This window comes from Ambystoma mexicanum, chromosome 4q (genome assembly GCF_040938575.1).
Source record: "Ambystoma mexicanum isolate Mex_15411 chromosome 4q, UKY_AmexF1_1, whole genome shotgun sequence".
NCBI classification, from domain to species: Eukaryota; Metazoa; Chordata; class Amphibia; order Caudata; family Ambystomatidae; genus Ambystoma; species Ambystoma mexicanum.
This window is the reverse complement of record NC_090928.1, coordinates 324536316-324563454: the sequence shown is the minus strand read 5'-3', so window position 1 is coordinate 324563454 and position 27139 is coordinate 324536316. Positions and strand designations below refer to the sequence as shown.

General features: G+C 46.5%; 1 protein-coding gene across 5 annotated transcripts in view; it reads right to left on the bottom strand.

Moving 5' to 3' along the window:
* BIRC6 (baculoviral IAP repeat containing 6) overlaps positions 1–27139 on the bottom strand; it is a 3097233-nt gene that overhangs the window by 1354887 nt on the left and 1715207 nt on the right. For all 5 annotated transcript variants that reach the window (XR_011268132.1, XM_069607902.1, XM_069607904.1 and 2 more), the window contains one exon: positions 10776–10926. Coding sequence is in view for 4 of the 5 variants with exons in the window: in XM_069607902.1 (XP_069464003.1) it covers positions 10776–10926 (151 nt within the window). In the remaining variant the exon portion in view is untranslated. The remainder of the gene's footprint in view (positions 1–10775; positions 10927–27139) is intronic.

Sequence of the window (27139 nt, the reverse complement as noted above, 5' to 3'; positions counted from 1 at the left end):
TTTCCGTAATTTTCAGGTAAAAAGTTAAACAACTGAGAACTCTTCTGAAAATTCTTTGTACGTGCCACTCAGAACTTCAAAGCATGAGCAACGTCCTGCGAATGCAAGACTCTCAAGGCTGGCGACAACTGATTCGGGAAGAAGACCGGTAACACTGAAGGTTTTTTGAGGTGGAATTCTGACAATACCTTTGGCATAAAGGTGGTGTGTGTACGCAGTGCCACCCTTGAATCGTGGAAACACAATTAAGGAACAAATTACTTAGCTGTAACTCTTGTTCTCCAGCATGGGTCTGGCATGGATTCATATGCTCATGAATATTCCCTGTCGTAGCCTGGGAATCCTCGGTAAAGAAAAAATCCGTTTCAGTTTCACTTCTGAACTGTCTTTCTCCTAACAACCAATCACTGGTCTCTGGGCCATACTGCCCCCAGCCAGTGACTGCCCCCAGCCAGTGACTGCCCTCTACCTAAGCCCCTCCTATGGCAGCCATCTTCAGATTTGGTAGCACGTAAGGTGGCAATAGGACCAAGAGTAGAGCCGCAGAGGGGTAGGCGGGAGGGTTCGCTTGTGAATCCATGCCAGACCAATGCTGGAGAAAAGTTAAAGGTAAGTAACTTGTTCATTCTCCAGCATGGGGTCTGGCATGGATTCACATGCTCATGAATAAAGAATACAAAGCAGAAAACACATGCACAACCACGGGAGGTGGCAAGGCTCAACATTAAGCATCTCTTACCTCCTCACCAGGTTCACCTTCAAGCGAACAGGATGCGCAGCACTGCTTGGCCGAAACTCTGGACTCCTGCCTGGAATTCTGGTCGCCGCAGTAGAATCTCATGAAGGTGTGCGTCGACCTCCACGTAGCAGCCCTGCAGATGTCCTGCAGGGGCACACGAGGCAGGAATTCTGTGGTTGCCGCGATCGCTCTGGTCAAGTGGGCTCTCGGACGGCCAGGCAACAGTCGGTTTGCCAACCGGTGACAGTGAGTGATTGTTACGCTCACCTGGTCTCTGCAGAGGCTTTGGGGCATGGTTGCAGCGCTCCCTGAACTTGAATCACCCCTTTCAGGCCTCTCCCCAGAAGAAAAGCTGTGAGCGGTGATGTGTGATGATGCAGCTCCTGCATGGAGTTAAGAGTGTGTGTGTGTGTGTGTGAGTGCGCCAATCTGTGATTGTGGTCCCTCTCGAACCATTCACCCCAAAGTACGGTTTGTGTGTGCATACGCTGGCCCATAAAGCTCACCTGTGAATTATGGAAGATAAGCTCTCCGTCCTGCTACTTCTGGCAGGGGCGCGTTGAATGGAATCTAGTTCCTTCACTGATCCCTGATGAGGATTAGTCCAGTCTAGCTGCAACTATGCTTCTCCTTATGATTGGTAAGTCTTTCTTGAGCTCTTGTGATGCTGTTCGTTCTCTTTAATGTCTGTATAGGTTGCTCCTATTTATGCCCGCAATAATGTGTCTCTTCTGTTTTCTTCCCTTCGATGGAAATGCAGCCTCAATGCAGCTGTGAGACGAGAGATGCGGCCGGATGGGAGATGGATGCAACCGCAATGCTCGACAGCAGGTAAGTGATGGTTTAAGGGAAAGCGCGAAGTATGGTGAAGCGCAAACTTAAAGTGACTGTTTTTTCGATGTCTAAACCTTGTCTTCTGTTTTTCCTTGCGGGCGCTGCTGTCGACGATGGAGCGTGTCGTGTTGCGGTGCCAAGATGAAAATATTGGCGTTCCGGAAAGTGTAAAGATGAAGAACAGCTTCCCCCAGTTGGTAAGTATGCTGGCAGGAAGCAGGATGTCAAGGAAGCAGGATCTTCAAAGGTAACTCTGACCTCATGCGACGGTGAGCGTTACGCTGCTTGCAAGTGCAGAATAACTCGAAGCGTCTGTCTTGAGGATCGGGGCAGCTTATATAGCTGAGATCGTGGGCACACCCATTAGGGCCGGCTTACCAGTCACCCTGCCACTCCTAGAGTGAGTACATGCAAAGGCAATCCATTAGCAGCCACACCCAAGAATCTACTTGGGGCTGCTTAATGGAGGGAATGTTCAAGGTTAATGCATCCTGCTTAATGGATGGAATGTTCAAGCTTAATGCATCTGAAGTGCTATGTCCATAATAAAAGTCTTTTGGTGTTAAATGGATGTTCTTTTTTACTTTTGTTCATGAGCCTGGCGCCAAAGGCGCCAGGACAGTGTCCACCCAGGTCTCCTGTGCATGCGACCCCCGCACGCCTTTGCCCCTGACTTCATGACCATGACAGTGATGCAGCCGGAGAGCCACCTGGAAATGGAAGCCTTCGAGCGGGCATTCCCTTGATTAACAGGGCCAATTTTCACAAACAGCTGTGACGTCTTCCGAAAACTTTGTGCGGTCGATGTAGAACATCAGCGCTCTGGTTACATCCAGCGAGTGCAAAGTCCTCTCAGCCGGCAAGGAAGGCGTTGGGAAGAATACAGGTAACACCAAGGGCAAGGTGAGATGAAAGTCCGACAGCACCTTGGGCATGAAGGAGGGATGTGTCCGTAGCACTAACCTCGTCTCGTGAAATGTTAAGTACAGAGGTTTATAAGAGAGGGCCTGGATCTCTCCCACTGGTCGTGCGGAGGTGATGGCCACAAGAAGCTGAGTCTTCCACAATAAGAATTTCAGTGGTGCCAAATGCATAGGCTCGAACGGTGGAACCATGAGACTAGTCAGTACCATATTGAGCTCCCACAACAGGGCATTCATCGGCAGGAACAAATGGAAAAGTCCTTTGATGAACTCCTTGACCAGGTGGTGTGACCACAGCGATGACCCCCACAGAGTTCTGGTGTAGCGGGAGATAGCCACAAGATGAATCTTGATTGAAGCATGCACGAGTCCTGCTTTGGCCAGCAACAGCAAATACGGCAAAACCTGAGGAGCCGTAATCAGTAGAGGGTCTATCTTCTGTGCACGGCACCAGACGGTGAACCTCTTCCACTGATCTGCGACTGCCGGAAGCTTCACTGGAGGGGACACTGACAAGTCCAGAAAGTCTGGGTACCAGATCTGTCTCGGCCACGCCGGTGCGACGAGGATCATCCTGCACCGGGACTGTCGGAGTTGATTGATGAGTCGCAGAAGCAACGGGGGAACGCATAGAGAAACAGGCCATCCCAGGGGAATGAGAACATGTACCCTATCTTCCCCGGCTGGGGAAACCTGCTGGCAAAGGTCCGACACTTGGTGTTCATCGCCGTCGCAAACAGATCAATGTGGGGATTGCCCCATCGTCGGAACAGAAGATCCACTTGGTCCCGCTGAAGCTCCCACTCGTGGCATGAGCGCAGCTCCCTGCTGAGGGAATCAGCGATGATGTTCTTCACTCCTGCCAGATGAAATGGGATGAGGAACATCCACTGGGCAGCGGCCCAGTGCCATAGGTCCTGCACTTCTCTGGAGAGTGCTGGGGATCCGGTGTCCCCCTACTTCCGGATGTAGATCATCATGATGGTGTTGTCCGTGAAGACCCGTATTACCTTGCCCTTGAGTGACGGAAGGAAAGACTTGCGGGCCCAAAACACTGCCCGTAGCTCCAGTATGTTTATATGCAACAACTTCTCCTCTGGTAGCCAGAGGCCTCTTGCGTGGAGACTTCGGGTGAGTGCGCCCCATCCCTCGAGGGAGGCGTCCGTCGTGACGTTTCCTGATGAGGTTGGGTATGGAAGTCTGCGCCTGCCGACAGATGTGCGAGGACTCCACACCACTGTATCGCTCGACAGAAATCCTTGTCCTCGAAGCGGCGTCGAGGAACTCTTGCAGTGGCCGCAGCCTGCACAGCCGAATGAGGTAGATGCATGACAAAATCATGCCGAGAAGGGACTTGATGGACCTCACCCTTGCGATCTTCAGCGTCAACAGCCGTTGTACTTTGCCCAGGATGGCCGCTATCCTCTCCTCCGACAGACGCCAGGCATGACACTGTGTCGAGTCGAGACCCCAGAAAAAGTGCATCTTACGATGGCACCAAGCAAGTCTTTTGTTAGGCAGAATCCTGTGCAGTTCCCTTGGGGATTGGGAACACTGCAAAAAGATTAAGACTACAGGAGTAAGAAGTAAACCCAATTGGTAGCAGTCTGTACCACCCAGATTTACCTGGTAGCTGTGGCTGAGCAGTCAGACTTCTCTCAAGAAGAGTTAGGCAGTATACAGAGTATGCACAATAGGGCCAAAAACACAGAACAAGCAAACAACCAGAGCTTTGTATCAAAAGTATATAATTATTTAACACACACTTTAGAAAATACACTAGCACTATTAATCAAAAGCAAGTTCCAACATACTCAGAAAAGTATTTACACCTCTGTTAGCAATTACTAGACAAGTCTAAGTTGAAACACCAGTTTTTGTCAAAACAAAGGTGAGCGCGTAACTCAGATGGCACTCCAATAATTAGGTTAAAGGGAAAGGCAGGTCATAAAAACAAAACAGTTCCCAACACTTAAGAGACAAAATCAAGTTACTGAAGGCAGGATATACTGTAGAGCCAAAGTTCATAGGCCAGGCCCACTTTGAATGAAGCAAGGAGAAATATGCCCAAGATCACACGGTTTAGCAATGCATTCAAGTCTTTGTAGAAATGTTCAAGAGGTTGAGGTGGTTCAAAAGACAAAGTAAGAAGGTCTGGGGGCCAACCCAGTTGGAAAGCCAAGGATTTAAGGGTCGCCTTGGGCAAACCGAAGAAAGGGAGGCCAGGTAGAACACAGTACCTTAAAGAGTGAGGAAGCTCCGTCGGTGGCAGTTGTTCCTGGCAGCGGGTGCAGTTCATGGTTTTGACCAGGGGAAAAGAGGATCTCGTCGAGGAGGAAACTTGGAGTCGTTGCACTGCCCAGGGAAGCAACCAGCCACGGAGTTCGTCAGTGAAAAGGTGCGTTCCTGGTATTCGCGGTCACAGTGGTGCAGCTTGGCTATCCGGCTGTCGGTGTGCTCGGCACGGGCGATTCGACCAAGAGACGTCCTGGAAGGCGAAATGGTTGATCCCACCAGCTCAGAGGAAGAAGACTCTTTCAGCAGAAGATCTTCTCTTGTCATCGGGAAACTGGTGAGGTCGTTGCAGCAGGGCTCCACCGGTGGTGTTCTCGTTGCAGATGGCTCAGCTTCTCCCCTCTTCGGATTTCTTAGGTCCTGTGGCGACTTCCTAAGTTCCAGTCCCAAAAGCCCTGCTTTTATGCAGAAAAACCCCCATTAAACAGCCTAGCTGTCACTCAAACATGCTAAGTGGTGAGCCGGGCTCACTGTCGCAGAAGGGGACATCCACTGGCCCAATCAGAACAGAGTGCGACTTGGGTTGCTATGTCAACGCAGTCCAGGGTACCAATTCCCCCACCCACACATCCTGTGGAACCCAGGCAGAGTGGCACCAGTTGGAGAGCCTCAGTGGAGAAGCCCGCCAAAAAGTGGAACAAAGGGCCCGACCTTGGTTGGAGTTAGAGACGGACACAAACGCCATTTTAGAAAAGAGTTCTGGCAAAAAGACCCAACTGGCGATTTAATATTAAATAAATAAACCAGCGGTATCTTTAACATTGCACCAAAAAGTGGTGCATTTAAAATCAATGGGAAAATCCCATAGGAAATATTCCGGCGGAATATTTTGCGTGGTAACCACTGCCACCAGCCAGATACTCGACAAGGGGGGACTGGACAGTGCCCCCTTGGAAACAGACCCAGGGACAATCGAATTAACCCCTTCCAGTACTTCCATAATCTGATGGTTTGTACTGGTTCTGTTCACAATTTTGGACTAGTAAAATCAATGGTGACTTTACATGCCCTGGGAGACAGAAGTCAGTCCAAGGGTATGGAGTCTATGTTTGGGAGTCACTATGACACCCCTGTGTTACTGCACTGAGGGTGCTGTGTAACACATACACAAAAACAGATGATACCCTATGGAGTAAAAGACCCCATAGCCCATACGTACACAAAAAGTCAAAGACATACCTCAAATCATGCCTAAGAGTGGGAGGAAAAGAGTCTCACTCTTAGCAGGAGAAAAAACAAACCCCAAAAATCCAGCAAAGCTGCTGAGGGACTCACTGGGTTTGGGAAATTAGCCTTATAAGAGAATTCTCCCTAACAACTTTGCATAGTTCACTGAGAACCCCAGTGTGCGATGGCAGTCTCCCTCGATTTCGCTCGAATGAGCCAGTCGTCCAGGTAGGGGTAAACGTGAATCCCTTGTTGCCACTGGTGCCTGGCACTTGGTGAAAACCCCTGGTGCCACTTCAATCCGAAGGGAAGGGTCTTCAACTAATAGGGTTGCCCTTGAACCACGAGCGCAGAAACTTGCGGTGTCCCCTGTGAATGGGGATGTGAATGGGGATGTGAAAGTAGGCATCCTCCAAGTACAGCAACGACAGGAAATCCCCTTCTTCCAGCTGTCCCAGCACGTGCTGAAGGGTGACCACCCGAAACCTCTGGGATCTGATGTATTTGTTCAGACGGGGGAGGTCCAGGATGGGCCTCGAACCGCCAGTCTTCTTGACGAGGAAGTACCGAGAGTACACTTCGGAGCCCGGGAGCCTCTTTGGGACGAGCTCTCTGGCGCCCTTCTTCAGCATGGCCTGCACCTCCAGCAAAAGCTGAGGGACATGGTTTTCCTGCCTGGCCACGGGTGGTATGAGAGGACACTTGTTGGAATTCCAGAGTGTATCCCTGGGCCAGAGCATACAGCACGCAACGGTCAGTGGAGATGGACTTCCACACGCTGATGTAGTTAGCCAGCTGGTCTCCCACTGGGGTGCGCGTGTGGAGGCGCGATGTCAGGGCCGGTTCAATCCCGCTTTGCTGTGGAGGCACCGCCTTGGGGACCTTGACAACAATGGCAACCACCTCCCGACTTGCTACGGCCCCTTTAGGTCTCCTTGGCCGAAAAGCAGGACGGTTGACGTTACGACGATGAGCTTCCGCTAAAGCCCTTGAAGGAACCATGGGACTTTTCTTGGGAGGACTGAAAGGATGGCCGTCGGTGTTGCAGGGTGCCCAAGGCATGCGCCGTCTGTTCCCACCTTGATGGCCTGGAGGGACTCATCCACAGTCTTTCCGAACAAATTATCCCTTTCGAAAGGCATGCCCAATACCCTAGACTGCACCTCCTAGCAAAAGTTTGTGGCCTTCAACCATCCCCACCGACGAAGGCAAACGCTGTTGCCCATTTGGCAGAATCCTGTATCTGCAAAGACTGTGGCCTCCGTGATGGCATGGTCCGATGCCACCTCACCTTCCTGCAGGATCTCCAAGGCTTCTACCATCTTGTCCTCAGGAAGTCCATAAACCAGAGCTCCCGGTCGTAGCGCGCCACGATGGTGAGGGTGTTGGCCGCCTTGATGGTCATTTCTGCCGAAGAGATGACTCGTCGTCCCATGGCGTCCAACTTCTTCCCCTCGCTGTCCGGGGGAAGAGGAGGTTGTTGATGCCGCTCAGCCAGAGGATTTCTTCTTTGCCGCCGCCGAAACTACTGAATCCGGTGAAGGTTAGGACCTTAAACACTTGGGTGAGGAGTCCAGCACCCTGTATTTCTTTTCACATCGGTCCCTCTTCCCCGGGGCCGATGACAGGTTCTTCATAAGGGGCAGCACCTTGTCCCAAATGTAGTTCAACAGAGGAATCGACAGCACGGTCTTCCTCTTTGCCTCGCGGCGTTGGTACAAGAACCCCTCCTTTTCCTCTGGGATCAGCTGAAACATGTCCGAGGCCCAAGCGATCATGGCATGTAACAAGCCTATCTCGTCAGACAGAGAGGCTCTGGGTGGCGTAAACGGGAGGTCTCCTAACCCGCCGTCGTGGTCTGTGACCATCGCTGTGTCCGGGTCCGTATCCTCCCTCTGTGGTGGGGGGGGGGGCAACAGGTGAAAAGGCGGTGGAGGGTGCAGTCTCCTCTTCTTGGTAGGGGACGCACCTGATGGCCCTGGTGCCGCAGGATCTTCGGGCGCCGCGGGACCCACTGTCGCAGAAGGGGACATCCTTGTCCGAATCTTAGAACGCAAACTGTGGAGTGCCTGGAGAATGTCCACCGAAATGTCCGCGGGGGGTTGAGGTGGCAGAGACGGGAGCGATGGTGGCAGCGGTGTAGTTGTCTCCAACTCCTCCATGGCCTGCCCCACCTAGTCGTTCTTGACGCCACTCTCGACGTCTCCCTCATCGTCTCCCTCGTCGGGGTCCCTCCCGTAGGCCTTGGCCTCGACTAATGTCTTCTCCAAAATGGTCTGAAGAGTAGACAGCTCCTCCTCAGAGGAGATGTCCATGCCCTGCAGGACTACCGCACACCCCCCCCTTCTCTTTCTGTTCGACCAGGGGAGATGGTTTCAGGGAGATGACGGGCATCACCTCTATGGGCTGGAACGACGATTCAGCTGGGGGAGGCATGCTGCCGGGACACTCCCGTAGCAGGGGCCTCGGCCTGCAGCCAATCCATGAGATGCCTGTGCCAATCCTTCATGGTGCGGGGGACCATCTCCTGGCAAAACGCACAGTCATCCTCCACGTGCGATTGGTCGGAATGCAGGCAGCCACTGGTGAAGAGGCACGTGGAATGCCGATCTTTAAGTAGATGTTCCGCAGGCCAAATCCTCAAGAAATCCTGAATAGAGGCGTCAAGTCTTCCTTCTCCTCTGCCATGTCCATGCGGGGTAGGCCTTGAAGAAGCTTCTGTAATCCTCCAAGAAGAAACTTGAGAAAAATAAATAAATAAATTGGCCTTGAGGGGCGCTGAAGAATCCGAAAACGGGTCCCTGTTAATCGGAAGATGGGTCGATGGAGCTTGATGCTCGATTGACCAGAAAAATAGAGTGTTAGAAAACTTGCAAAATGCAGTAAAAGCTCAAGCGCTATACCACGAGGACTCCCAACACTTGAACGTGCGGTACAAATCTAAAGTTGGCTGCCAGAGGATGGCCTTAGGTAGAGGGCAGTCATTGGCTGGGGGCAGTATGACCCAGAGACCATTGATTGGTTGTTAGGCGAAAGACAGTTCAGAAATGAAACTGAAACTGATTTTTTCTTTACCAAGGATTCCCAGCCTGACGACAGGGAATATTCATGAGCATGTGAATCTATGCCAGACCCCATGCTGGAGAAATAACCAATCATATATCATAAGCCGGAGCGAGGGAAGCTCTCGCGCCCATGGCTCCGGCCTTGACTCCAGAGAAGACAAAAGCCAAGTGATTCATCACAGCTGGTGAGGCGAGGGGAGAACCGATAAGAACTGGGACGCGTTGAGTGAGAATCACAAAGTGACACGTTTTGAACCAATGCTGATCAACTTTGAATGAACTGTAAAGAGTGCGAAGGGGAGACCAGCTATACCGGGAAATCAGCAACACATGGGTGCTAACTCAAGACTCTAGTTGAGCCCCATATGAGAGAAGCTACAAATACCAGAAGGCCGTAGGAAGTCCAGCGAAATAGTCATACAGACTGTCAAGCAAATTCCCTGTACAATAAAAAATCTGATCAACAAGCGCTGTGAAAGAAAGTGAAGGAAATCCTGCTTTTAGAGTAAACATTGAGAAACCAAGGGAACTGAATCACCTTACAGAGAAGAGGGGTCCGAGCCCGACCGAGTGAGATCCAGGGGTAAAGCCATCACCCAGCAAACATTGGGAACAAACTTTCATTTGGTTAAAGGAACCTTTGTTTTTGTTATTTTAACACATCAGGACTGAAGGCAAGAGATTTTCTAAGCAAACTAGACTTGGCCGTCGACGATCCTGAGAACTGCCATTGGATCCGTCATCTCATGATAGAGAAGCCTGAGATTGTACTGTGCTCCGATCATCTTACCCAGTGTACAAAACATAGGGGGGGTGGGGAGGAGACCCAAGCTATTGCATCCTAACATATTATTTGAGAACACTTCTATCTTTTCTTAAGAACTATCCCACATCCCTTGTTGTATTAGTTGTGAGGTTTGGCAATACGTTTCCTAGAATAGGCCCTTTTATTTTGACTTCGCCACTAGGACTGCCTTATTTTTCATTTGATGGTGGATGCTTGCTCCCATCTTCGATTTAGATTCAGCAGTCATTGTTCAATAAACACCCTTGAACTGTGATCACTTGTGTGTATCTTACTTATTGTCACCATGAGTTCCTCACACATGGCATGCATGCATGCGCTCTAGAAAACATGTTTAACATTTCAATTCAGTTCTGCATTTTAATTCAAATTGTGCAACCTTGTTAGTAGTTCTGCATTTTCAAACTCGATTGCAAAACACCATTAGAACAAATTAAAAGAATTCATATTTGTAACACGGACCTTATTTGAGCATGTGTATACGTACAATAGGAATTTCTACAGCAAAAAGTATACAATTTAACTTAACATTTAATACAGTCAACCGACTCAGAGGTATTGGATGAAGGAGTGTCTGAATGTTAGGTATTAAACTTCCATAAAAGGATCATCTTCAAAATTGCAGTAATTAAAAAGGCAATTTTTATATTGTCAATCTTTGCGGTTTAGCAAGAGATGGTAAGGAAATGAAATAGACTGGGTAGAAGATACACGTTAGGCAAATGTACATATGAGGTATGATAAATCATCCCAACAGATCCATTGCTTGATTGACCTTTGCGGATACAATCTAAAGATAAAAGCACTACCTGATTTATATAGTGCTTCATGTTTGTGGGCGAAAGTAGAATGAGTCAGCACACTCGCAGAACTATACTTCAGCTAAGCCAATATGATGCATTTCGACATTCATAATTAAACCTAAAAATATAATTTAAAAAACCTACCCTGAGATACAGATACGGTCACCATTTGCGACCCGTTCTTCTCGGCCGTTGGTGGTTTCGCTACTGGTGTTCCAACACCACCAATATAAGAGGTGAAATGGTATGTGGCATAGTCAGCACCCCAGTAATCATACCAAGTACTGCTAATAGGCTGCATGAATCAAAATAAAAAAGCAAGGAATAAAGATATTATTAAATGAAAAGCCAACACAATTAAATCAGAAATATGCATACATTTGAGTTGAGCTAGACATTATGAGTGATAAACTATCCAATTTAACAATTTAATTGCCTACCAATGCTATTTTTAATGATATGAAGGTTAATCATCAGATTTAGATACAACATTTGTTTTTTTAACATTACAACTAAGTTAGATTTTCTAGAAAGAGCTCAAAATGCAACATTTCAAGAGCAAATGCTTAAGTACACTAGCCAATTTCAGGCAAGGGTGCCACAGTCAGGTCTGTAGCTGCACGCAATAGTAAACTATGGCTATATTTTCTTGTTCGCACTCTAAAAACAAATATAAAACAAATAGTTGATTTGTAAACAAAGCTGATGTTCGACAAGGACCTGATGCAGACAGAAAAATGAACTTGAGAGAACCAAAAGTGTACACCTATGGGATTTATCACCTTTATTCTATTGCTGACTAAGCTTATGCTCCTGGAATGTTTCCCAAAGTTGTGAAACTAAGGATTGTGGTTAGTGAGGTGAAGGAAATATACCATCTATTGAATGATATAAGGACTATTCTGAAAAGAGATAATTCTCGCTGATATTTCAATCCACTTAAGGGATTGTTGTACTCCAAGTTATGAAAACATCAAGTATTTGAATTTCTGAGACACATTAAGTAAAGGGTGTCATTAATCTGTTGTGTCAAGTCCCACAGACACTAATTCGCAATGTCTTAACATGCATTTACAATCCTAACGGGTGTGACACGTATCTTGCTCGGTGCAGTGCCAACATATAAAGCAGAGAAGCTGAACAACAAAGTATTTTGTGAGGAGTTTGGAAAAATATTTAAGAATGAGGTGTCTTGAGTAAGATGAACGCTGGGGGGAGACATTACTTAGACAGAGTTTGAATAATTGTTTGCTAGTTTTGCTGGCACACATCTATTGTGAATATAATCAATCACAAGGTGTTCTGTGGACTGAGTGCCTGCAGTCACCCCTAGTCACAGTGCAAGCTCCCAACAGTGATGGAGCACAATGTTTTATTACAATAGCTTTTCATGAACAGCATCCGAATACTTAATAAATCATAAATAATTGAGCATTTATATAGCGCTACGACCCCTCAGGTATATGAAAGCTGCTTTATTACTACCCACGGTGTGTGGTGCTCATTTATCGAACTCAGAAGGATGAAAGGCTGAAAGGCTGAGTTTGGCCGTGCCAGGATTCGAACCTGTCTCAGCAGGCTCTGCACAGATGTCAAAGCGAGCGCTCTACTCGCTGTGCTACCGGACCGGGCAAATTAAATGCAAGAAGATTGTACATATGTCTCGAGACAAGCATTGCATTAGCCATTTGTAAGTTTCTATAAGTCAATGATAAGGTTCTAAAGACTGCTCAAATACCCATTTCCCTGATGAGTAACAGTTCTAACCAGGGGCTTGGCTCTGGTGTGTCGACTAGGTTAATTAAGATTTTCATCTTTATGGTAAATCTTTGACCAGAGTCATCTCCTGTGAATGGTTGCCTGGCTGACCGACATGGGCCTGTAAACCCGAGAACGGTCAATTTAAGGACTGTACGCATGGAAAAATCTACCATGGCCATACTTGAGGATATAACCATCAAAGCTGGTTATGGACAAACCTAACTTTATTATAAACGTTCCGAGAACGTCTAAAAAAGGAACCCAGAGACACTTCTCAACAAAGTTCTTACATGGCTTCGCACTAAAACGGGGCCTGGGGTGGTGCGCTCCTCTGATCTAAACATTCTTCATAGAATACACCCGATTGACTGGGAATAGCGACTGCATTCTGGTGGATGTGGAGCTTGCACCCTGCCCAGGTACCGGAGACTATGATGTAAATACATTCTCATGGGCTCCACAAACCTTAGCCTCATAGTTTGACTTTACCACCTTTAATAGTACATTTTAGCCTGAATCTTCTATTTCCTTTGTACATGCTGTACTTAAATTGTTTTTTGTATTATTTTTGTTTGTTGTTTTTGTAGCATTTAGAGGCTTGTGGGCGTAAGGTGCTTTACAAGGAATTCTAAATAAATAAACGCCAGAACTGTTTGCTTGGACTTGGTTATTATTTTTCCTCGTCCCTAGGTAAGTGGGAATCTTTTACCTTTACTTGTTTTATGGGTGACCTCTCTATGTCTCTCCATAATATAGGTTTGAACGTATAGTTCCCTATAACCTTTGCGCTTAAGCTGGGTTGCCCCTTTGGGCTTCCCTTTGTAATTTCTCTTTCATGTACTTGGGTGAACTACTGTTCCCCAGGAGTAAAATGTGGGATTCCAATCCCCTTTACATTTTATATAGTGAGCCAGAACACACACCCTTATGTGGACTGCTGAGAGAGATATACTGTATCCCCTTTCTTACTTACCTGTTAACACCGCTGCAGTAATGTATAGGAGGGGGAACCATTCAGCTAGAAAGGTGGGCTTCCCCTTTCTTTCACCATTTCTCGTTTGCGTGTTGTTTCTTAGATCGTCTTCTGCCATTCTAGGCAGCAAAGACCTTGGTTGAAGTTTTGTCTTCTGTGGGAATGCTTTGTATTCCCCGCCGAGACTCCAGAGTGTCTGAGGAGGCAGGAAGCGAGGGAGGAGTCTAAAACTGTGCAGCCCTTTGTCTTTCACCTGGTCTGAAAGGAACCATTTCTCACTGGGGGGGGGGGGGCTGCCCTGAATGGAAAGCCAGACGCCCCTTTTCTGTAAACTGCGGGGAGAGTTGGCTCATAGATCACTAGGGTCCCACTTCTGCCTCTGAGAAAACTCATGCTATAGACTAGGGAAGGACCTTGATGAGGCTGTCTTTTAAAATTATAACAAGTGTAAAAGTATGTAATTGTAAATGAGTTAGTGTTGTAACTATCTCTGCAACAGAATACGTTACAAAGTGTCTTCTAGTTCATACTTAGCTTTAGGTTTCTGGTTGATCCTTGAAAAAGCATAAAAGCTATTTTAGTAGCTTTGAATTATAATTCACACTTCTAAAAAATAATAGTGGGAAGAGTTTTATCATTTCTAAAGTAAATGAGTGTAAAAGACTTCCTATAGGATTTACCCACCTTGATTAGCTGTGCCCTCTTCTCCATGTGTTACTGGTGTTTCTTTCTATGATCTGCTTTACTGTATTTCTAAAACAGTCTTGGAGTGAATAGTTGTCTTTGGGTTGTTTGTAGCCCCTTTAAAAGGTATAGGAGTTCTTACTTGCATGATGAATTGCTGAATGTCATTCTTAAAAGTATAATAGGTTCCCTACTTACACTTTAAGAAAGGCACAATGTATATCAAGGTACCATTGCGTTATGCTTTCCGTGTACTGCTTTAGAGCACTTCTAAAATAGTCAGTGTCTACTTATGTTAGAACTGTGAATACACTTCTGAAAAGTATATTAGGTTACTTACTGACCTTGAACAGCTGTTGCTCTTCTTAAACTGTAAGGTTGCCAAGTTAATTCAACTAAGTACTGAAGTCACTCCATGTGTGGTTAGAAGAGTACATGGTAAACTACTCACCTCTTGCTTTGTGGTTTCCCTGAATTGTTTGTGGGCACTTCTAAAATTATTTCACTAGGTCCTACTTGTCCTCGGGTATCTTAAGGCCTCTCTAGTAAGTATACAAGTAAAATCACTCCCTCTGAACTGTGTTCTAAAAAGTAACAGAAGGAACTTAAACATGTTGCAAGATATGTTTGTAACAGGGATGGCCTAATTAAAGTGTTTCTAAACTGAATAACAATGTATATTGGGACCTATAGGGCCTACCAGCCTTCAATTACTTATTGTATTCTAAAAGTATGCCTAACCTGGTTTTGCTCCCCGGTAATAACTGAATGCCATTCTGAATGTGTTAAAGGTTTGACTTGCCTTGACTGCTTATTGTAATCTAAATAAGGTTATACTTTGGTTTGTATACAATAATTATTGAGTTGGTTTTTATAATTTTGTTTATATGAAATGTTACTTAGCCTATTTTTATTTAAATAAATCCTTTATTTTTACAATAGCGTTTCTTTGGACCATATGTACGTTACAATTTCGTTGTACCTTTCTACAGCCCTCTGTCCCCACCTAAGATAGGCCTGGCTGCCCTGTCTACGCGACTAAATGTTCTCAGTTGCTACAGCCTTATAGTAAAAGTGGAGTTTTGAACCGTCCTTTGATCGCGGGACTTTTCATCGCGGGGTTTTTTACCGCGAATGTATTTTTGAAAAAAAACGCATTCGTTTTTTTTTGGGGGGGGGGGTTAAAAAAATTTGATTAAGGGAATAAAAAAATTAATAAAGTGAATGGGTGGTTTGGGGGTAACCCCCCCAACAAAAAAACATTCGATGTTTTTTTTTTTCAAAAAAAGTATCGCGGTAAAAACCCTGCGATGAAAAGTCCTGCAATTAAATAACGTAGAACCCCTCAGATATGGTTTTATGAAGCCCTTAATTGGATTTTAGAAAAAATATCCTAACAGACTACAAAGCAAGATTGCCTCAGGCACTCTGCCTCAAGACACACTGCTAATTGTGCAAATAATCTCATGCGGTTAAATGTGCGAGTCCAGAAAAGAGTCACACAGCTAAACATTGCTTACTGTGAATGCATCAGACATGGAGGATGCCGTATAAGGTTATGGTCACCGACTTTCCTCCGAAGAATGAATGCTGCAGAGAAAAAAAATGTGTGGATGCTGAGAGCTGTCTGCATTTCAGAGAGGAATCCACACCTTTAGTGGAAGCACAAGAAAGCCCAGTTTATATATAGCAGCTCAGAGTTATTAGGCAGGCAGTAAAGGTTGAGTGAGCACACAATTACATTTTTTCCCAATGGAACGGAGGAATAAATTGCTTAAATATTAGTAATGTTCTTTCTGATGGACATTCCTCCATGGACTCCTCATCTTTGATTCCCATCTCCCAGTGCAGCAACTCTTCTGAAACTTGTCCACCAATAGGTGGTGCAGCACAGATCCACATCGGCTCTGCTCGTCGCACCCGGTGACCTTATCCCCTAGCACTATAACACTGAGGGACCGCAGAACTAAGGTGAACTAGTTATAGGTAGGGAGGGTGATGAGGAATCTGAGGAGGGGGGAGGGCATGGGACCATTAGAAAGAACATTACCGGGAGGGAGAAGTAAGTAATTTGTTCTTCTAATGTACTCTTTCCTCCCACGGATCTCTCATCTTTGATGCACTCCCAAAGCAGTAAAATGGCCTGGAGGAGGGAGGACAGCAAATACACCAAATAAATCCAAAACCTCTGTAGGACTTCCATGCAAATACAAGCATCTTAACCAGATAGAGAATCCAAGCAGTAATGCTTCACGCAAGTGTGCAATAAAGCTTCCAGACAAATGTCCAGAACAGGGACTCTGTGTTGCAAAGCAGAGGAGGCAGCCAGTCCTCTGGCAGAATATGCCCCAGAGATCCTCAAGCATATATTTACCAGGCAGATCATAGCATTTTGAAATCAAGAGAATGATCCACCTTTCCAGTGTCTGTTTGGTCACAGCCCTACCAGCGCAGGAACTAGAGTAACCAACAAAAAGCTAGTAATCTTTCCTGCCCTCTCCCATCCGAGTGACTGAGTATGTGAGGTCCCGCAGCAGGTCCAGCCAATGGAAACGATCCTCTGCCTTAGAAGGATGAGGTGGAGGAAAAGATAGAAAGATTCATCTTTTGAGATAGACAGAATCTGAGATCACCGTTAGGACTGAAATCAAGGTCAACTTCCCCTTGGCGAAAACCAAATAGGCAGGTTTAACAGAAGACCTGGAGTTCACTCGCCCATCTAGCTTAAGTGATGACAACCACAAAAATCACCTTAATGAACAGGAATGAAGGGGCACAAACTGAGCGCTCATTAGAAATGTTAACACTAAAGTTAAATCCCATGCCGGAAGAACAAACTGGAGTGGGGTAAAGCATGCAGGGCCTCCATTACTTCAGGGATCGTGAAAAAGTAGCCCTGCTCCAGGGTACTCTTTTAAGACCGAAATGGCCAAAAGATACCCCCTTCACAGTGCCCATCATTAGGACCCTCTGGCCCAAAGACAGCAGAAAATCCAAAACCAAGGATGTGGATCGAGTAAAAGGGTCCAAATCACTCACAGTACCAAGCCGAAAACGTATCTCAGCAGAAAGCATAGATTGACTTGGTGCTGGGCCGTCTAGCATTGAGTACCACCTCCAGAACGTCATCCGACAAATCCCATTCCTTCTAACGCAACCTTTCAGCAGCCAAGCAGGGACGTCATTTAGGGTTCGCCAGAGGTCGCACCTGCGACCTCTAAAAAATAAAAACAAAAAAATATATATATAGTTTGTGTTTTTTTTGTAATGCAAGCTGCTGGGCTGTGGCCAGAACCATGTGGCTCTTTTAGATCTGGAGTGACTGGCTTGCCTGTCCAGGCCCCTTAAAAAAAGAAGGAAAATAAGAACGGGAGTGCCACAAGTCTAACACTTTCAGCACTGACCCTAAATAAGAAAGAATAGGAATACCAAATAATGTCTCTTTCTGGAATTACATACAATTGCTAGACTCATTAAACGTTTTTTTTCAGGCACACTTCAGGGGATGAGTCACTGATTTTGTCTTTTCTTAAACGCCTCAACTCAGCCTTTCATCCTTCTGAGGTCGATAAATGAGTACCAACACAGGTTGGGTGATTTTGGGTGTATATTTTTTCTATATAAAGTGCTTAAGCGTAAGTGTTATGTAATAACACGTCATTATCATTTGGTCAGACGTCTGCTTGCATTCACCGTAATTTGGTAATATGGGCTATACACACTGATCTTAACGATACATATGGCCATCCATTCTTGTATGAAATGTGCATCACATTATAGTGATATCGTAACCATATTTTTCATAGTGTACAATGCTATGCAATGCCACTTCCTGTTTTGTCAACGGGTGAACGGTTGTGTTCCATCGCTTACCACGATATCACTTTGTGGTGGGGTCAAATGACATCACTTCCTGTGAGGTCATCAGGGGGTCAAGGGTTGTGTGATGTCACTTCTGCTACCTCTGGCATTTTGTTGAAATGACGTCCCTGGGCAGTTGGAAAAGTCAAGCAACTACAAGCATGTTCTTCTGCCCACATTCAGTGCAATCAAGATAATTCTGGACCTGAACAGGCAGCATGGCAGGGACTGGCGGGAACACAGCAAAGTCCTGAAAGTCTCCCAATGCACCCTTAGAGCATTCCCGGGAGCAGAACCTCTTGCACTTACTATTCACACTGGAAGTGAAGGGATGCATTTGGGAAGTACCCTCACCCCCCGCCTCCCAAAAGGAGAAAATCACCTAGTACTTGCAGGCAGAACCCCTACTCGTGGGAAGTTGAAGGCTATCTGTCCAGATCTGCCCAGGGCATCACCCAACACTTTCACCTTGCGAGCCAGGTGAGAACCGACATCAGAGACACGCTGTTCTCCCGAGCCCTGACCCACAACCTCATTGCATCTCTGCACAGAGGCAAGGAGCCCATACCACCAAAGTGCATGGCCACAGTGTTGTCCATCAGGAACAATACGGTCTTGCCTCCAACAGAGGGGAGGAAAGTGAATAGGGCCAGCCTGATCACTTCTTGACCAGCCATGTCAGAAAGAGGAGGGCACTAGTAAGCCCAGACAAAATAGACTGAGCCTGTGAGCTCCCAGCCGACCCCAGCAATCTGGTCGAAATTTTGACTTCTCCTGCAGCATTATCACCAAGATGCACTGATAAGAGTCAGCTCTACAACAGGGGTATATATCTAGCAAGCTTGGAGGCCTGGTGCAGTGTGGTTTGAGGATCTGAGTGGATGAGCAGGGCCCTGGTGACGGAGCCACCGTGAGGAACCCTGTGTGGTCGCCACAGTCACTCCTTGCGAAGTCGGCACAGTTGATGGGCTCTGGCAGTTCTTTTCTGGTGTTGTGCCTATAAGGAGTGGTGTGCTCCCCTGCTACCCGGGTGCTATGCAGTGTGTTTGGACTGTGCAGCAAATTGATTGTGAAGCCAAATGGAGACTGACAGCCCTGGGGGAAAGTTGTGGCAGAGGGAAAGTGTGATCCCTGAGGTCCTGGTTGCTGCCCACAGGACGGTGGTGCCCCATGATGAGCGAGGGAGCACTGAGCAACACGGCGGGGGTTACCGGCGGAACTGCCCCTATACCTCCAATGTGCTGAGACTGGGACGTGGCAAGACAGATCCGCCCCAGTTATTCTAGCAGGGGTGAAACCAAACGTGGTGGGAACTGCTGCCGCAGCAAACCAATACGGAAGGGGCAGCGATGGGCATGAAGCGAGGAACACCTTGACAGAGCCCAGTGGCATCCCCAACCTCCAGTGCCCCCACGGGCAAACCACAGCTGGGAGAGACCTCACGGTGACAAACGCAGAAACCATCTGCGTTACGACCTCTCCTGCTGAGCAACTGAGGGCTGCCCATTATATACACTTTTGGGACAACGGTGCCCTTCTGACAGCTAATATTTGCATTCCTGGTTCTTGGGGGGTTTTGACACAAGCTGCTGTGCTGTGGGAAGGGCTGCATTGCTGCATATGCGACTGAGGAGTTATTGCATATCCTGTTTGGACTGAGAAACCCTAGTGGAGAGGTGGTGCACCTTATTATCAAAGACTCTGAGACGGATTGGGCCAGAGCAATAATAGAGGCACAAGTCATGTTGGATATTTAAAAGGGCTTGGACACTGGAGGTTCAGGAGGAAGGTAGGCGCATTACGGAAGTGTAAGGAAGAAGGGGAACGAGCCACCTGGATGAGCCCCAGTGTTTGGTGTCAATAGGAGAACACAACGGCGACCCCTCTGTCATAGGAGTGAGAATCGTATCTCCACGAGGGATAGCTGATCTCCAGAACTATAGTTACTTGCGCTGGCTGCTATTGGGTGGGGATAACCTAATACTGATTTCTCCTTGTGGGAGTGGAGTGACATTGGACCTGCATAAGGCCCGCTGAGCTGCAAAGGGGAGCCAACGACATTCGGGTGGTACTCCGGGTGATCATAGAAGAGTGTGCTCTCTTGGGTGATAGATTTGTGTGGCATCAGGACCCACATCACTGTACTATATTTAAATCAAACAAAGGGGGGGGGAGCAACAGTCGAAATTGCAATTCGAGATGCCCAACCAAAACAGACAAGGCAAAGTGATGGAGGAGCCTTACAGTGGCAGTTCTCAATCTTCATCCCTGGACCCCAATGGTGTGTGGAACGATATTAAGGCCATGTTTAACTAGATACAAGCTGGTATACAATCGTTAGACGGAATGATGGACACACTAACATGTAAAGTGGACCACAGGCAGGTACGCTTGGACTAACACAGGGAGAGGCTAGACAAGGTTGGAGGCCGGGTTTCGAACGTGGAGGATGCATCTTCATCTGAGTCACACAACCTCACCCAGATCAAAAAGGCACTGAAGGAATTAGCCACAAAACAGGAGGACCTAGAATCCCACTCCAGACTAAACAACCCGAGGATAGTGGGCGTCCCAGAATCTGCAGATCAGAGGCTTATGGAACACCGAGTTGAGTCCATCCTTCGTGAAACACTCTGGGACAAGGACTTCTTAGCAGTATGCATTGAAGAGCTGGCGCATCGAATCCCTAGTGTGAGGAGACCGATCCCTGGAGAACCAGCAAGACCAATTATAGACCACATGTTAGGTTATCGGGACAGAGACCTTGCCCTATGGAAAGCCAGAGAGAAAGGAACACTGACATACAAAGGAGATTCGATTCAGCTTTTTCCAGACTTCTCTGATAAGGTACAAGCGTCCAGGTGGTCATACATCAACGTTAAGAAGCGTCTGAGGGAGAGAGGCATGAAGTATGCCTTGCGCTTCCTGGCTAAACTCAGAGTGGAGTATGAGGGGCAAGAATTGTTCTTTCACAGTCCGGACGAAGCCAACACCTTCCTTGAGACACTGCTGAGGGCCCGAGACATAGGTGAGACTCCCCATGAAATCTAAATGTGAGCGGACACACAGTGTTGGTCAGGTGATAAATGGGTTGGCGATTGTGAGGGAGGTTTGTATATCATGGGTGTTAGGCAGAATCCTGTGCAGTGCCCTTAGGGTCCACTACACACAATTAAGACAACAGGTGGTAATACAAGTTTTACCTTTGGTACAGGCCGGTACTACTATGTTAAAGTGGTAGCATCTGCGGAGCAGCCAGGCTTATCTCAAGAGTATATGAGCAGTAGCAGAGATTACACAAAGGGACCACGATTACGGTGACTCAAGCAAACACTGACAAGGTTTCAGGTAAAAAATATAAAGTACATTTATTTTTAAACCATGTGTTATTAACACAACAAGTCTATTAATTCAAAAACCACACGTAAAATACACTACAACTAACCAATGCACTTTGTACGGTATACTTCAAGGTAAGTACCCTGTGTTTTAGCGGACCGGTGTTATGAAACAAAAGACGTTATCGGAAATACACTTGACACTTGCGATCACTTTTACAAGTAATGATAGTTCGGTCTTACTAAAGAAACGCCCATCAGCGGCAAGAAATATTACTGGGGCAAAAACACACTTAGCACCTGAGATACCCGAGTTGGGGGCAAAAATCATAGGCAATACTTTTGTCAAGGTAGACAGAATCAGATAACACTCTTAGACAGAGATTTAATGAAGTCAATAGGCCGGAACCAGTGTCAAGTGGAACCGGGTTCCTGTTGTCGAGGATCACACAGTCAGATAGTTCACGATTCGGCGTAGCCAGGAGTACTTAGATATTGTCAACAGAGGAAGCAAAAGTTATAAGGAGGGAAGACGAGGGCAAGCCTTGGAGGCGAAGAAAAGGGATTCCCCCACATTCCGCGAGCAGAAAACAGTACCTTATTCAAGGAAGAAGGTGGTGCCACGGCAGTTGTTCCTGGTAGTTTCCTGCAGACCCTCGGTTCCTGGAGCTTCGATCCGAAGGAGTACGTCTGGAGGGGTCTGCACCACACAGGGCTGAAGCCGGCAGCAGTGACGTTGAATAAAAGGTGCGCTACTTAAAAACAGGAGAGGCTCTTCAGATGGCTATCCGGACCACTACAGCAGGGTGCAGCGATTTTGACGATGAAGAGGATGAAGAGGATCCTCTGCTGTAGAAGATGAGCTGGTTATCCCCACCAAGCTCAAGGGAAGAAGACTCCGGACTTGATCTTCTCTGGTCGTCGAAGGGTAGATAGCTCAGGACTGCAGCAGGGCTTCACCAGGATGGGATAGTTGCAGCAGTCGACTCCTTCTCTGCTTCTCTTCAGTTCCTTGTAGTTCCAGTGGCAACTCTGACTTCCAGACCAAAAGACCTGTCTTTAATGCGAAAATCCCCCATTCACACAACCTGGCTGTCAATCACGCAGCAGGGGGGTTGTCCGGCCCGGACAACCACCTCAGCCAATCATGGCAAAGTGCGACCCTGTGCAGGGGGTGACTACACCCTTCCCTCACATTCAGCCCACCTAGACACCCAGGCGCCTAGAGGAGGGCTTCTGGGCAGAAGGCTGCCAAAAGACAGTGAACAAAGGAGGCAAACCTGGTTTGCCGCGCAAAGTAAAACACAAGGAGGACTTTAACAAAAAGAAATGGTGAATAAACCCAACCGGAGCCAAAAGAAAAAGTATTTGGTCAAGTGGGTTTAAGTTCGAGGCTAATATAATAGCCTAAAACAATACCACGTTTATATAGTATAATCACGGTAGAATAGTTAGGGTAGATACCATTGCCACCAGCCAAGTCTAAATGTTAAAAGAGCGAAACAATGCTCTAGGAGGTACAGATAAAAAGGGCTAAGGATTAACCCTTTCCAGTACACCATGTAAGTTGGGGTGTACTGGATCTGTGGTTAAATGACTTAATAAAATTAATGGCAACGTTACCCTTTTCTGGGGGACAGTAGTCCGCCTCAGAAATGGAGTCGATGGGAAGTCTAAAAGACAACCCTGTGTCACTGCACTGAAGGTGCTGTGTAACACAGCAAAGAAGGGGGCTACTGAAGGGGTGTACTCCAGAGTCCACAATCACAAAAACAGATGAAATACACATGGCAAAACACAGGTAAGAGTGGAAAGAAAGGGGTACACTCTTACCAAGTGGAAAAATAAACTCAAGAGATTCAGCAAAGCTGCTGGTGCTCACTAGGTAAGGGAAATTAGTCATTGAATGAGACTTCTCCCTAACATAGATTAAGTCCTAAGGCTTCATTTGATCCTAGAGAAATATGTGGTATTGCACTCCACAAATATCTACGCAGTCTTTGTTGATTTAAAAACTGTGTTTGATAGTGTACCTAGAAGAGGCCTGTGGAATGCAGTGATTAAATTAGGCATACCACCTGGCTTGTTAAGCGCGATTCAATCGATCTATTGCAAAAATGGGGCTGCAATCAGGTATGAGCCAGAGGGTCAAACCACCCCTAGAATAATAATTGAAGCTGGAGTCAGGCAGGGCTGTGGTCTTGCCCCAAGCCTGTTCTGCCTCTTCATTAATGAGGAAATCCATCTGATGGTGGCTGAGCGCACTGATGCCCCATCATTGGCAGACGAGCGTATTACAATTCTCTCATCTGCCAACGATGCAGTTCTCCCTTCACTAACCGCGAAGGGTTTACAGAGGCAATTGGTAATCTTCGAGAAAGGTGGACTCACCATAACCATCCAAAAACGCAGTAGATGGCCTTCAGTAGAAATGGGGCTAAGAGAGCACCACGGGTTAAGATTAGTCTGAGAGGTGGGCCCATTGAGAAGGTATCGAGATATGATTATCTGGGAGTCAGGCTGATGGCCAACTGTGCTTGGAAAGATCAGGTGACTCGGGCAGGCTTAAAGTTGACCAGGCAACGTGGGGCTTTATCCAGATTTATTCAGGCCCATGGGATGGGCCCGGGGAGTGTTTTATTTTGCAGATTTATTATAGTCAACCCAGGCAGGCCGCGCTTTATGGAGCTGCACTGAGGGGCATCTGCCACTTTAGTATTCTCCAAACTGTGGAGCGGCCAGTTTTCTAATCAGCCTTGGGCATGCCGCTTAATACACTTAACATACTGATCCTTCGGGAATTGGGCCTGCAGTACATTGGATTCTTATGTCAAATGAGGTCAGTGTTCTTTTGGGCTAGAATCTGGTCAAGTAGCATTTTGGGCCCTTACAGAAGAGCAAGACGTTCTAACTCAGCCAGTTGGTTCTAATTTGCCATGGTTATCGGCAATCTGCAATGAGCTAACAATCTTTGGGATGGAAAGATATTGGGTGCCAACCTGAGTTAATCTCAGAAAATTTTAAAATGCATAAAAAAGGCCCATGAGAGTAGGGGGAGAAAGAAACTTGTATATAAAACTTGCAAATTCACCCAACGTAGCCCCTTATTTGTTATGGAAAAATCTATTTGGACAGAAAGCTGTTGAGACTTATGAAAGCCCTCTGTATGAAGACTCGTTTTGGCATTCTCCCCCTTGGCAGCCTAAAGTATCATTGGCAGCCTAAAGCATCATTGGAATCCGAGCAATCCAGTCACCTGTCCCTTTTGCCAAAATGTAATCTAAAATCTAATCCATTTTATCATTTTTTTCCTACCCATAATATTTTTATATCGGGAACAAATATTTACTACTTCTTTTTAAACAGTAGTATGTGAGACTGGTTAAGGATGCGCTTTATCTTTGTCTGGCGGGGACTAGTGAATTGGCAACTCACAGTATGGGGAATTATCTACTCCAGGCCTAGAGCAAACGACTTAAATATGTTTCCGCAGTGGCAGAAAACTGGTTCGGGATGGTTAGTTTGCTTTAGGATTTTAATTAATTTTTTCTCAACCTGTTCATTTGAAGTTTTAATATAGTATGTGATGTTGCATTTTTAATAATGCTATTTCTCTCTTTTTTTATGTGTGAGTTTTATACGTTGTAAATTATTGTATATGATTTATGATCTTTGGGATCAAAATAAAGTTCAACACACACTTCTGCACTGAAAGCAGCCACAATTCGGGGAAAAGAACTGCACCAGTGTCCAGGATTGCAACCTCTCTTGCCACATCCTGGGAAAACACTTGTGACTTACCCTCTCATCATTTCCCCCCACATCTGGATTCAAGTATATGAATCCTTAAAGAAGTATGTTAGGCCAAAAGTGTACAATTGTGGCATTATTTCCCCCCCCCATCGTGACAGACTGTAAATACCAGAATGCAATTCAGTAAAAGGCAAAATAATGGTCTCTCAGAGGGCACTGGGAACATAAAAGATATTTAAGCCATATTGGGAGATTATATATATATATATATATATATATATATATAGAGAGAGAGAGAGCAAAAGGTTCTTCTAGTTTGCCTCGAACGTGCAAGCTGGATTTGCAATTCTCCATGAATCTGCAGCTCTTTAGCCAGAGATGAACAAGTTACTTACCAACTGTAATGTTCTTTCGACTGGATGTTCCTCCCACATATTCCTCATCTTATGATAATTCGTTATCGCCAGCTTCGCTGCTTCGAAATTATTTTTTCGCCAGAGGGTGCTGTGCTCGAAATCGTGGCGTTGATTGTCCCTCGTCGGGCTCCGTACCTTGTCGACGTCACTGCTGGTATAAATGGCTTGAGCCTCTCCCGTTGGCTTCAGTTCTATTTTTTCGATGAAATATTGGAGGAACAACCCAGGCGTGCCTCATGACTGATGCACTCTTCATGAGAGGAAAGTGTAAGAAAAAGCAAACTGTACTGCGCGGTAGGTTGGGAGGGGTGATGAGGAATACGTGGGAGGAACATCCAGTCGAAAGAATGTTACAGTTGGTAAGTAAATTTTTCTTCGAATGGATTGCGTCCTCCCACGTATTCCTCATCTTATGATAGACTCCCATAGCAGTGGAAATTTTGGAGGTGGGAGTACTAGATATTGTTTTCATTGACGGAATGAAGTACCGCCTTGGCAAATAACCCCTCATTGGAGGAGGCAGCATCTAAGCAATAATGCTTGATGAAAGTATGCATCGATTTCCATGTTGCAGCTAAACAAATATCCGCTGCAGGAACTCCCCTCTTCAGAGCCGCAGAAGTAGCCATCCCCCTAGTAGAATGGGCTTGCCGCCCATCTGGAGGGTCCTTTCCCGCCAATCTGTAGCATTCAATTATGGCCAGAATGATCCAGCGGGATATGATTTGTTTTGTCACAGATAATCCCAATTTATGACCTGTACAACCTACAAAGAGTTGGTCATCTTGACGTAATTTTGACATTCTTGAAATGTAAAAACTGAGAGCCCTTTTGGGGTCTAGCCTATGCAGTCTCTCCTCTTCTTTGCCCAAATGAAGCTAGAAACTTAAGTACTAGATTTAAATCCCAAGTTGGGACATGAAAAGGTACTGGAGGGTATACGTTAGTAAACCCTTTCAGGAATTGAATGATTAATGGAATTTGGAAGTAGGAAACCTCTTCCGAGGAGCGCTTGAAAATGGACAGTGCAGCAAGATATCCTTTAATTGTTCCACTCTGAAGCCCCAGATTGGCTAGATGTAATAGGAAAGAAAGCACCATTGGGGTGCCACATTGAAAAGGGTCCACATCCTTATCTTTGCACCAGTTACTGAACTTGTTCCAACGACACCAGTACGAAGATTTCGTTGCTGGCCTTCTGGCCGAAAGCAAAATCTCCATATCATCATCTGGAAGATCCCAATCCTTGTATCTCAACCTCTCAGAAACCATGCATGAAGGTTGAGTGTCTTGACCTCTGGATGAAGAATCCACCTTCCTCTTGCGAGAGAAGATCCTCTCTTTGCGGAAGAAGTATTGGAGGGCAGATGGACATGTCCAGAAGGTCTAGGTACCACGTCCTGCTGGCCAAATCCGGGGCAATCAGGATCATGGTTTTCCTGAACTTTCTCAACCTCCTGATTACTTGAGGAATCACGGGGACTGGAGAAAACGCGTACAGAATTGGGAACTTCCACTCCACTACGAACATGTCTCCTAGAGCTCCTCTCGGAGGAAATTCCCTTGAGCAGTACTGTTCACACTTCCGGTTGATTGAGGTAGCGAACAGATCCACTTGAGGGGTTCCCCAAAGGGCGAAGATCTCCAGAAGGACTTCCTGAGCTAGCTCCCACTTGTGGGAGACTGCTCTGCCTGCTCAGAGCATCTGCCGCCGTGTTCTGC